The following is a 12249-nucleotide window of genomic DNA, read 5'->3' as shown; positions in this document are numbered from 1 at the left end:
AAAACCTATTATTTCTCTGCTTTCTTTCATAGATGCTAGTGAAATAGATCTTTTTTAGGAGCTCAGGTTTATCACCACATTTTATTTATGCTTTCATCACTTGATAGACATTTGAGTTGTTTCCACTTTTTGGGTGCTATATCCCATTACATTTGTAAAAAACATTTACAAATATTTGGGAGGACCAGCGGGAAAAATATTAAATTAGGAGTTCTGAAACCTAGATGTTACCTAGATGTAGCCTTGGTAGTAATTCCATACTTATTAAAGGAGATTTAAAACAAATGTTTATTTATTTTTGAGAGAGAGAGAGGACAGAGCGTGAGCAGGGGAGGGGCAGAGAGAGAGGGAGACACAGAATCCGAAGCAGGCTCCAGGCTCGGAGCTGTCAGCACAGAGCCCCACGCGGGGCTCCAGCTCACAAACTGTGAGATCATGATGAGATCATGACCTGAGCTGAAGCTGGGTGCTTAACCGATTGAGCCACCCAGGGCCCCTTCATTAAAGGAGATTTAACTAAAATTCCTTCCACCTTAAACAGTCAATAATTTATATTTTATCTTTTTCAAGTGTTTGGCCTAAGATCGAAGTCCTGCAGCAGGAGAAACATTAATCTGGAACTATGAGTTACACATTGCAGCTAAGAAACACAGTAAATATTGTAATCCATTTTAACCTTAAAATCTTCTTTATTTTTACTTAGTTTACAATTTGGAGAATACTTTAAAACTCAATTCTATGTGCCCCACTTTGAAGAAAAGATGCTCTCCATTATACCAGGTGATAAACATTCTGATAATAAACAGAGGTGCCTGGGTAGCAAAGTTCATGAAGCTTCCGATTCTTGATTTCTGCTCAGGTCACCATCTCTCCGGTTTGAGAGATCAAGCGCCATGACTGGCTCTGCACGGAGCCTGCTTGGAATTTTCTCTCTCCCTCTTTCTCCGCCTCTCCTCTTCTCTTCTCTCTCTCTCTCTCTCTCTCTCTACTCTCTCTCTCTCTCAGAATAGACAAACATTAGGGGCACCTGGGTGGCTCAGTTGGCTGAACACCTGACTTCCGCTCAGGTCATGATCTTCTGGTCTGTGAGTTCAAGCGCCACATGAGGCTTGCCGTTGTCAGTGGGGTTTCAGGTCCTCTGTCCCCCTCTCTCTGCCCCTCCTCTGCTTGTGCTCTCTCTCTCAAAAATAAATAAACATCAAGCAAATAAATATGCATTACACATCCTAATAATAAAAAAGAATCTGAAAATTATGAGTGTACTGAGGAAGTACTTTCATTTCTCCCTGTTTGTTTCTGGCAGGGGAATGGCCAGTTTCTAAAATCTTGTCATTTGTCACTGCAATCAAAAGTTCACTTTGGCCTCCTTTTATACATAAAGTCGATCTTTAAGGAGGATTGAGAATATCCTAGTTGACCATTCTCACATTCTTGAAACCTGGAGCAAGCATCCTTTGACCACCCTTTCGGGTGCAAAAGGATGTGTTTTCATTCGCGGTGCGGTTGCTGAAGCTTCCAGTAAAAGAATCTGGTAGCTAATTAGCAATCCGCTTACCTAGGAGAAAACTGAAATGACTTGATAACGCGAAGAAAATAACACACAGACATGTACCCTCCAGAAATCGCTCTAAAACTATCCGTATTTGGCGAGAGACAACTCCACGCGGGAAAAGTCACCAGCCAAGAAAGCGATCCTTCGCCAACTCTGACTCGCGCCTTGGAAACCTGCGCGTGGAGCGTGCAGAGCTCGATTGTCTCCTTGGAAACCGCAGCCCGGCAGGGCTCAGGCAGGCCCCGGGGAAGCGCGCCTGGAGGAGCAGGTGTTCTCAGCTGCCGTCTGCGCCTGCGCCGGTCCACCGCGCCCTCGTAGTAAGAGAGGCCCGGATGGAGGACGCGGAGACGCGCCGTTGCTATGGCACCTGCGTCCCTGCCGCCGTGGGAGCAGGTGCCGGGGTCTCCCTCGCCTCACTGTCTGTCAGAGCTTAGAAAGAGGAGGAGAGGAGAGCTCCCCCGGCCATCTCTGTGACCCCAGCCGCTGCATCTCACACAGGCAGGAGGGGGAACCAGAGGGAGAGAAGGGAAGGATGATGCGGAGATTTTTATGGTGGGAGATATTTATAGAGGGGACGGGGGTCAAACGTCTGGGACGTCTGGGAGGAAAAGTGCTTAGAAGAAGGGAGCGAAGAGCCTTCCTGTGGGCTTCTGATGCGGGCGAGTCCCGGGTCCGGCGAGCCCGAGGGGGAAGTCTGGCAGCACCTTGCTTGCTTGGCTTTGTAGGAGGGAACCCCCCCCCCCATTTTGTCATTTTCTTACCCCTCTCAAAGTTCTCCTCCCCAGGAGAAAAAAAGTCATTCCTGAAATGGTAGCTTCCATGAAGAGGCTCGGGTATTCATTTAGGTCGATGGTACCTGGGGACCCTGGATACAAATTAAACTTACCACCTAATGTTGTAAAATACTATTTAATTGTCATACTTGGTGACAGAGCATGAATTTAAGAATTTTAAAATTCAGTTGAGAAGGAGGCAGCAGGGAGAATGGGCCAGGTGGTCTCATGGTGTTCTTAGGGGGTTAGCTTTTGCTTAAGTACTTATTTTGTGTTAAAACGGGTTGTCTTTGACGTTCTTTCGATCCTCTTCGATGTTAAACAAGCATGTGTTTAACAGGCTATGAGATAAGGCTGGGGTCATGAATTAAACTATTTTCGAAGGTCTGAATCCCGAAAGAAAGTTGTCAAAAGCGTATACATATAGACTTAGCTTAGACTCACATTAAAGGATCTGCAGTCACATACTCACAGGGGATTTAGCAGACACCCAGGAGGAAGGAATTAATTTCTGTCTCTTATTACAGTTAACCTATTAAGAGGGTGGTTCTTACTCAAGCCACACAGAGATTTTTACTGCTGATAAACATTGAAATTTAAATGTGTGAAACTCACAAGGAGTAAGTGTGAGGGATTCAGTTTGTGTAAATGTGTTTTTGTTCCAGTATGTTGACTGTGTAGCATATGGCCAGTGCCCTGGGGGATGATGATTAAAACAACTGAAGGGGATTGGATATCCTGTGACGCATTTGAAAAAGGCTTAAGGGACTTGGTAACAAGAATTTATGATTTACGTTCTTTGTTACTTGGCAACCAGCCATGAGGTTTTTGAAGAGACAGGAAAAGAACGGCGGTACAAATTTAATGCACCTTCATTTTCTTCTTAGAGTCACTTCAAACTGTGGCTTTTTCTCTTTTCAATTCTTGCATAATAGTACGATTTAATAACACCTAGTAGTTTGATTTTTTCATTTTATTTTTATCGATTATGCTGATCCTATCTGTTTTAAATTTGAGCTTTCACATGGGTGAAATTCGTTGTAAATAATAAAGCACAGCTACCAAAGTCCTCAGGCAACTATTTGTTTACAAATTCAGAGCTATGTTTATTACAAAATTAAAGGAGAGCACTGGAGAGTTCCATAGAAATTTTAGTCTAACATTATGTAACCTAAACATCTTAATAAATAAATTCCAAGATCCCTGGTCTGAAAAGAAAGCAGATTATCCTAAGGCACTTGTGACTGTGAAAGACAGTATTGTTTCTATAAGTATTTTGGATCACAGTGAGTTTTAGTGTGTTCTAATCATCCATGGCACCCTTACTTTCAATTAGTAGATAGTTAGGCATAACGGTTGAGGTGAGTTAGCCTGTCTTGCGGCCAGCCAGTGGTAGATAAACTCACTCCAAAGCATTGGTTTGGTTTTCCCTAGGTTACCTCAAAATATTATTGCTCTCAACCTTTGCTTTACAAATTACTGAAACCTTACTTCGAGTTCTTTAAGTAAGTCCGTTCTGTATTCTTAGTTTAAAAGAAATCAGTATCTAGAAGGAATTGTAATCCAACTAATACATTGGAAATAGTTGTAATTATCCAGTTGAATAATTAGATTGAATGATTTGCATTCATGTACCTAAAACTAACTTTGTCTTGAGAAGGGGAAGGGTACCAATCAATACCAAACACTATGCTAAGGCAGGCGGACATTGAACTGAAATAGACCAGAAGTTTTTAAGTCTTGGATTTAAAAGGCCCCCGATCACTTGTTTTCGATTAAGTTTATCATGATACTGTGCATTTCCTTTTAAATTCTCGTGCTTTTCATGAGTTGGCAGTTATTTGCTAATTTGCAGCTTATAAAAAGTTTAAAATAAATCTTAGGGGTCCCCCAGCTCAACAGTTTTTGTCAAAGCTCCTTGTCATTGACAGGGAATGAAGCACTTCTAATAGGCTGCTCACTTCTCTTCAGGACAAGTTTGCAATGTAAATTCTGTTTAAATTGCCGAAACATATCCCTGTTTCCAGCCCCTGACACTAGTTTCACTGTTTGAAGTTAGGCAAGTCCAGTCTTCCTCCAGCCAGCAGCCATTTGGATAATGTAAAGCACGTGTCATGACTTTTGTGTTTTCTTTTCTTTAGGATAATATTCCTAAGGCATTCCTCAGGTCTGGTTTTCAGGCATTACTCTCATAGCCTCCCTTCTTCCCTTCCTTCTCTTTTATGCCTCTTCCTCCTGGTTTGCTAGCCTCTGAATGTGTTCCAGCTTGTCTTTTGTCCTTTACAGTGCAGACCAGGACACTGGAGAGGGTGCTTCACGCTTCTCTGTGTCTCACCCATAGTCTCAGGCTTGCAGTTGATGTATATGGTTGGGTGTCCCCATCATCCTTTAACTCACTGGAACCTACTGTTCAGTAAAACCTATTAAAATGTTTTTCACACACAGTATTGAAAAGCCTCACCTCTTCACTTAGCTAGTGCTTGTGCAACTAGTGGGAAGGTGTTCTCCCACATGCTTTTTTGGGCAAACGTTGGAAGGAAAATCATGTATATCTCATCTCCCTTTAGTAAAATTGGCACCAGGTTAGGTGATCGAGTCAAAGGTTCACAGATAGTAAGTGAGCCAGTGGCCGAAACGAAGCTTGTGGGTAGTTTATTAATTCAGACGAAATCTCTCTCATTTTAGATCCTAAAGAAATATGTTCTTGACATCGGTACTTTCTGCCTCCAGAAAGGGTTTTAGGCAACTCAGTCTTGCTACAGGCACAAGAGAGGGCTCATAGGTATAGAAAACAGGTATACAAACAGGGTCCCAGGTGTTTGGGACCCTGAAGATGAGATTTCTATAGTTTCTTTTGAAACTGGACCTAAATTCTAGTACATTTAGAGAGCATTGCTCTTTCTGTTTTTGTTTAATAGTGGAAAATGTGCAGATGATTGTTATATATTTCTACATTTATGACAATTAGATCTACATGAACAGTTTTCCCTCAACCCTGTTTTTTGAACAGATAATCGGACATCAGACTGACCCCTTCTCCCTCCTTCCAGATTCTTCTTCAGGAACACATTATGTTCAGGTCACCCTGGACAATTTCATGCACTTCCATGTTTGTTTGCTCTTTCTCGTGCTGTTCTCTTTGTCTGAATAACTAGTAATCTCTTGTACTCAGTATTCAAAGCCCATCTCAGCTTTCCTTGGTATTTCCAATTTTTGACTGAGTTCATTGCTTTTTTATTCCGCCTTCCATAATTCTTTACTTTTTATTTTTGTTTTTATCTACATTTAAAATTTCTGGGTTTTGTTTGTGTTTGTGTTCTGTACCATACCGGAAACACCTCAGGGGCATAGGTCTGTCTTATAATCTTTATGGGAATGTATATAGGAATATTGTAGGTGTTCAACAAAGTTTCATCAAAACTGTACATATATACACATATATATGTAGTTCACATGCATATACAGACACATAGGTGAAGATTATTTGCTGCTTTTGTTTGAAAAATTATAGATAAAACTATATAGCAGGCTAGGAACTGACCTCAATTAGTAGATAACTTGAGCTTTGTTCTCTTAAAAATGACTGAATTTATACACCATTTTCATAACATTAACTTTCACCTGACCTATTTATTTATCACTGTTACCGGATAGTATAGACATCACATTTGTTTTTGCTTTTTTTTTAATGAAAAATATATTTCATAGAGTTTAAAACAGTTTGACTTCTGTGGAAATTAACATTTACTGTAGTTGAAAATCAAATGGTACTTAATTGAAAGCTCTCAGATCACAATTATAACCATGCCCTAGAAACTAGTAGAAGGAGTAAAAAATTGAGGATAGGAAGTGTATTCAGGTTTCCTCCACATTTGAAAGTTTGCTTTAACGCTTCTCTTTGACAAAAGACCTACATTTGTACCTGTTTTTGTTCACTGAATGAAACCTGAAGAGGATTTTGCTTTTATGAAACTGTAATTGCTTCTTTGCTTTATGCCATGTTGGCTTTCCTTGGAATATTCTGCTTTCAGAGAGCTGAGGAAACCTGTATTTGTTTTCATTTGGACATTAGACAACGTTAATGAGTATGACTTAAAAGCTGCGTCATCTGCTCTGACCTGGGCAAGGAGTTTTAACGATTGGCAGGGGATGTGGAAAATCCTTCTCTAAGCCTCAGATAGTCTTCTATCCCCCTTTTTTAGGCTCCTTGTAAATGAGGATTTCAGGAATTGGGTGGAGGGGGTGGTTTTTAGAGTGGGTACATCTAGAAAATGTCTGGCCATTGAAGGCCTCTCTTTCAGGGTATATCAGATACATGTTTATTCTGAACGTTCCATGCTTTGTGTTTCTATGTGTTGGTTAGTCTATTACATTAATCTCCATACTCCATTCTACCCCTAAACAGTGGACATAACATATACCTTATCTTTTTAAATCTTACAGCATTATTCTATAACAAACAGAAAATGGATGAAAAATAAAGATATGGACTCAAAAGAAAGTGGAGAATATGAAGATGACTTTGAAAAGGACCTGGATGGTTAATTAATGAAAAAGAAAAAAGTGGTGCCAGCATAATAGAGGTATATATAATTGCCAAAAGCATTCATAATAATTACATTAACAAAGTGCTTTGTAATTCAAGAGTTTTGCATATACTATGTCCATCTAAACCTCCCCAAATTCCTTTGATATACATAGAACAAGTATCATTATTTCTACCTTAGAGATGAGAAACTTGAGACATTAAGAGTTTATATGTTGTATCCTAAGGTGAGAGATGAGAGAACAGGGATTAAGTTAGCACTTAATAAAGTTTAAAATTATAATTAAAAATAGGAGTGCCTGGGTGGCTCAGTCCGTTGAGCTTCTGACTTCGGCTCAGGTCATGGTCTCACAGTTTGTGAGTTCGAGCCCCGCATCCGGCTCTGTGCTGACAGCTCAGAGCCTGGAGCCTGCTAAAGATTCTGTCTCCCCTCTCTCTCTGCCCCTCCCTCACTCATGCTCTGTCTCTCTCTCTCAAAAATAGTAAACATTTAAAAAACGTAAATTATAATTAAAATTATAATTTATATAATATAAATAAATATGATTTATTGCATCAAAAATAAAAACAAGTACAATTAATTTCTACTTTATATAAACTTGGATAAAATCATGGGGTTATACTTTTAATATAAAATGAAAATAAAGCAAATCCTCAAAAAACATGGTCTTTTGGCTAACATTTGAAACCTTAAGACTGAATTAGCCCTTCAGGGGAATGTATATAGAGGAAAAGCGTAGAGAGTCAAAACTGAACATAGGAATACCTGTAGGAAAAAGTGGACCCATTAAACATGATCATACAGGTAGAAGGGAAATCCAGGAAAATGAACCCGTTCCTGGATCATGAATATATACATATATATATATATATATATATATATATATATATACACACACACATATGTATGTATATGTATATATATATACATATATATGTATATGTATATATAGATACACATACACACACTATATATATATGTATATATATAGTATATATATGTATATATGTATGTATATATATGTATATCTCTCTCTCGTGCTCTATGTATCTCGTCCTTCTAGTCTATCTATCCCTCCCTCTCTCCCTCTCTCTCCTCCTCTCTGTCTCTCGTCTGTCTCTCTCTGTTCTCTCTCTGTGTCTGTGTCTCTCTCTGTCCTTTGTGTGTGGGTACCTGTTTATATACATATATGTACATCTTCCTATGTATATATGTATGCAATTAATGTCCATCAATCGGTACTGAAAGAAAAGATGTCAGACTGCTATAAGAATAGGTGACTTTAGAGGGACAACGACCTAAGTAATTGTGACAGAAGTCAGATTTAAGGTTAAGGGAAAGAATATGAGAAAAAGAAGACGGGCAGTTTTACATCACAGACTTCTCTTAGTTGCATTTTGCTTTCTTACGCAATGGAGAGGACAAATGGGATAATATTTGAAAAAGGCAACAGAGCGAAAAGTAAAGGTTTTCCTGAGATGGCCTTTAAGTGGGAGTTCGATGCATCTTTACAGAAAAATAGTAGATTGAGTAGAGGCAGAGAGACCCCAGAGTGGTCAGTTTGAACCAAGTCTCATGACTGGAGGGGTGTGAGATCCAAAGCACAGAGTGCTAGAATTAGAGAAGTGATGATGATGCTTCATTGTTTCATTTCTTACTTCATTCAGAAAATATTAATTATCACCTACCATGGATCCGAGGCTATTGTGGGTACTGGGGAAATGGCAGCTTCAAAACAAAGGGCTCTCATCCATCTTACTCATTTTGTTGGTGGTATAATCACTTCCTCCTCTGAGGCTGGCAGGAAAATGGATGACAGAGATAGAGACTGGGATGAGGGCTGGGGGGTGTGAAAGTGGCAGTTTTATTGCACTGAATTTTTTGGTAACTTTGGCTTCTTCTGCAGTGGGTTTTAAAAAATGAAAACCAAAGAGTAATTAGGAAACAGATACTGTCAGAATGAACTAGAAAATCAAATATGGCTTAAAAAAAACCAATTACAATGCAGAAATCTTAGTTTACTTGTTTGTTAGACATTTAATGGTCCAGGTTTATTTGCTTATCAGACATCTGGCAACGCTGTGCAGGTTAGGAAGAGATGGCTAGCAGAAAAGATGCCTTTAAGCATGTAAAAGCGGAAGGGAATTTACGAGGTTGAAGAGAGCAGCAAGTAGTAATTCCCATAGAATTGTTTCAGGAGGGAGAGAATTGTCTGAGAAAAAGGACAAAAATATCGTAGGGGAAAAGTGTTTCTGTTTGTTGGTGAATATGCATGTATGTGGAAAAGATGTTAGATAAGAAGCCTTTAATTAGAAACAGGTGTAGAGCAGGTTTTGTGATGTGATAATACTGATCTATGGTTCATGTGGAATTACGCTTTTTTAATATAAAACTGAGTTTATGATGGTGTTTAGGCATAGACTGTTGGAGCCTCAGAGGATAGTTGAGGAGGGAAAATGTCATCCGTAGATAAAAATTGACTGGAATTTGGATATAGATTCTGCAGAAAATGGCAGCAATGATAATCTGAAAAGATTGTAAGAAGCTCAGAGTGATTAGCACTTGACTAAAGGCTGATATTGTAATGGTCCTGGGGAGAAAGATAGTTTTTTGAAGAATAGAAATATTATAAGGAGAAACACTTAACAAAATTTTCTTCTGAAAATTTAAAGTGAGGAAGATTTTATAGAGGAACCATAGTAACATAATAATGTACGGTTTGTAGTTGCCCTTTCATTAATTAGCATAAAATTTTGAAAATATTAACCTAGCCCTAGCAACATCAAATTCAGATTTAGCATTAAATTTTTCCTAAAGTGCTATTGTCACATGTATTTCCCTTGGGATGCTCATAAATATGAATTCAAATAGTATAGCACAGTGTAAATAAGAAGCATGTAAATTTTCCCATTCATAAAATATATTGCATGATTATGAAACGTCATTTGGATTATCTACATATAATGGACAAAGAGTCTCATTTTACTGAAAAGAGAACCTTATATATATTTTTTTAGATGGCTTGTGGGAATGAGAGAATATTAACCAAGAATTAAAAGACAATGAAACAGAAACAGAACACACTGAACGAGGTTCTGATCCTGACAAATCTTTGAAGGATGAAGTTTCACCAAGAAGAAATGACTTCATTTCTGTACCGAGTATTCAACCTTTGGATCCCGTATCAGATTCAGATAGTGAAAACTCTTTCCAGGAATCCAAGTAGAAAGCCAGAGAGCCCTGGAGGAGGAAGAGGATGAGGAAGTAAGGAGATATATTATGGAAAAAATTATACAAGCCAACAAGATTCTACAGAATCAAGACCTGTGAATGATAAAAGGGAACGGAAGCTTAAGTTCAAAGACAAATTAGTTGATCTGGAAGTTCCTCCACTGGAAGACACTGATACTTACAAAAATTATCTTGAAAATGAAAGTAGTATGTCTGGAAAACTCTCACAGTTACGTATTTCCAAGGAATTTGGACAAGAAAATGTGCTCATGTCACTAACTGATGGAAATTGTGAAGAGAACAAGGATAGGAAAATTCTAGTCGAGAGAGATGGAAAGTTTGAACTTCTGAATTTACAAGACATTGAGAGTCAGGGGGTTTTGCCCCCCATTAATACTAATAGTACAGAAAACGAGCCTCACCAGTTGTCATCCAGATCTTCCAACTCAAATGTTCAGTGGTGTCAAGAAAGAAGAGCCGATAGCAAAGATTCATGCTGTTGCTCATTCATCAACAGAAGAGCCACTGCTTATATCCCTCAGCCACCAGCCAACCCCAAGACTCGTCCAAGTTCTTCTGCCAACTCAGATCGAAGTAAGGGGAATGGGAACCTAATCACAGGACACAGTCTGCAAATACACCTCCAGTGACCTCAACATATTGTCTTTCCTCTCGACAGAAAGAACTGCAAAAACGGCTAGAAACAAAGAGAGAAAGCTAAAGAGAGAGGTGAGCACATAAGCGGGCATCATATTGAAAGTGGGATGTATTTTCATGTTTTATAAATGTAGTGGTACTTGAAATAGTTCCTCAAAGTATTGGGTATATTTGCTTGCTTGTTTGTTTTTCTATTGTTAGATTAAGTGGTTAAATATTAAGAGTGCAGATTATTGGGGTAAACCACCATGATTATCTTGGTCCTTTCTTGGATGGATCACAGGGCCTAGTAATGAATGACTTGTGTTAGAGACAGAGGTCTCAGTGATGACATCATCTGATCCTTCATTTAAAGATGAGGCTCAGAGAAGGGACTGCTGAAAGTAATTTTGATGTGAGCAGGTGAAAATCAGGTGTCCTGTGGAAAATGAAGGCACAAATTTGTTGGGGTTTAGGAGGCAGCAGGTAGATTTGGATTATAATTCTCTGACTTGTGTGTGTATGTGTTTTCACATATTCTCCATGCCTATAATTCCTTGATTTCAGAGATTTTAGTTTTAGATGAATAGAGCCTAATAACCTTAACAAAATATTTCCAACATTCCATATGGAATCCAAGGTGATGATGATGGTGATGGTGATGGTGGTTTTGTGCTGTCGATTAAGAAGAGGCTGTGAAGTAACCAAAGCATTTATTTGGGGTCTTAGGGATTGCAATCCAGGAGGCAGAGTGTCGACCTAAATCAAAGTGTGCTCTGAATAGTGGAGCTAGTGAGCTGGAGTGCAGGCCTATAAAGGCAAAAAGCACAAGGTTACATAGCTTGTTTTGGAAAGAAATTATGATTGGTGATGGCAGAGTTAAGCTGACTAGCTAATACACATAGGAGGCTGTTTAGCCAACAGGTTACAATTTCCATCCAATACAAGATGTGTCTCACCAGGTTGGTCAGGGTTGCAGTTGACAAGTTGCAATTGACAAAAGTCGAAAGATCATGGTGGGCTGAGAATTGAAACAGGAGACTTGAAATAGGAGACAATGTGTAGGCCCCACTTCCTCAATGTTCTTTCAACTCTATTTCAGTGACTGTCTTAGCAATACTTACTTCGTTTTGAATCTTCCTTCACATTTCCCCCTTCTGATCAAGATCTTTCTGGCAGGAAAACATCAGTGACAGATTTTGTGAATCATGTAGTCCTATTTCATTATTGGAGTGGTTGGCAACCTGCAACTTGCTCTGGGCCCCTCATGTCCCTTGGAGGGTAGAATCTCATAGTGGTTGTTATGTGTTGATGTGTTCTATAAGCATGCGAGGTGAGAGTTTTCTGGCCACGTCTGAGTAACAAGGAGGTTTGAGGAAATAAGACCTAGAAGTCAATTAGATTCTCCTTTCTTTCAGTCAAAGGGTACATCTGGTGAATGGTTTTGAGTCTTTGAACAAAGATTATCTGAGTTCTGACAGGATTTGAAACATTGGCTGTGAAAAGCATT

General features: G+C 39.1%; 1 protein-coding gene across 1 annotated transcript in view; it reads left to right on the top strand.

Annotated features, from left to right (window-relative positions):
• The first annotated feature begins 1863 nt into the window (after positions 1-1863).
• The window catches only part of CCDC181 (coiled-coil domain containing 181), a 28109-nt gene continuing 17723 nt past the window's right edge, over positions 1864-12249 (top strand). The window contains 11 exon segments of the mRNA XM_032591873.1: positions 1864-2104; positions 6769-6859; positions 6862-6908; positions 8540-8719; positions 9910-10093; positions 10096-10191; positions 10194-10558; positions 10560-10626; positions 10629-10712; positions 10715-10813; positions 10816-10832. Coding sequence (XP_032447764.1) covers positions 2102-2104; positions 6769-6859; positions 6862-6908; positions 8540-8719; positions 9910-10093; positions 10096-10191; positions 10194-10558; positions 10560-10626; positions 10629-10712; positions 10715-10813; positions 10816-10832 — 1233 coding nt within the window. The 5' untranslated portion in view covers positions 1864-2101.

This window comes from Lynx canadensis, chromosome F1 (assembly GCF_007474595.2).
Source record: "Lynx canadensis isolate LIC74 chromosome F1, mLynCan4.pri.v2, whole genome shotgun sequence".
In the NCBI taxonomy this organism is placed as follows: domain Eukaryota; kingdom Metazoa; phylum Chordata; class Mammalia; order Carnivora; family Felidae; genus Lynx; species Lynx canadensis.
The sequence above is the reverse complement of the archived record's forward strand: the minus strand, read 5'-3'. Positions and strand labels throughout refer to the sequence as shown.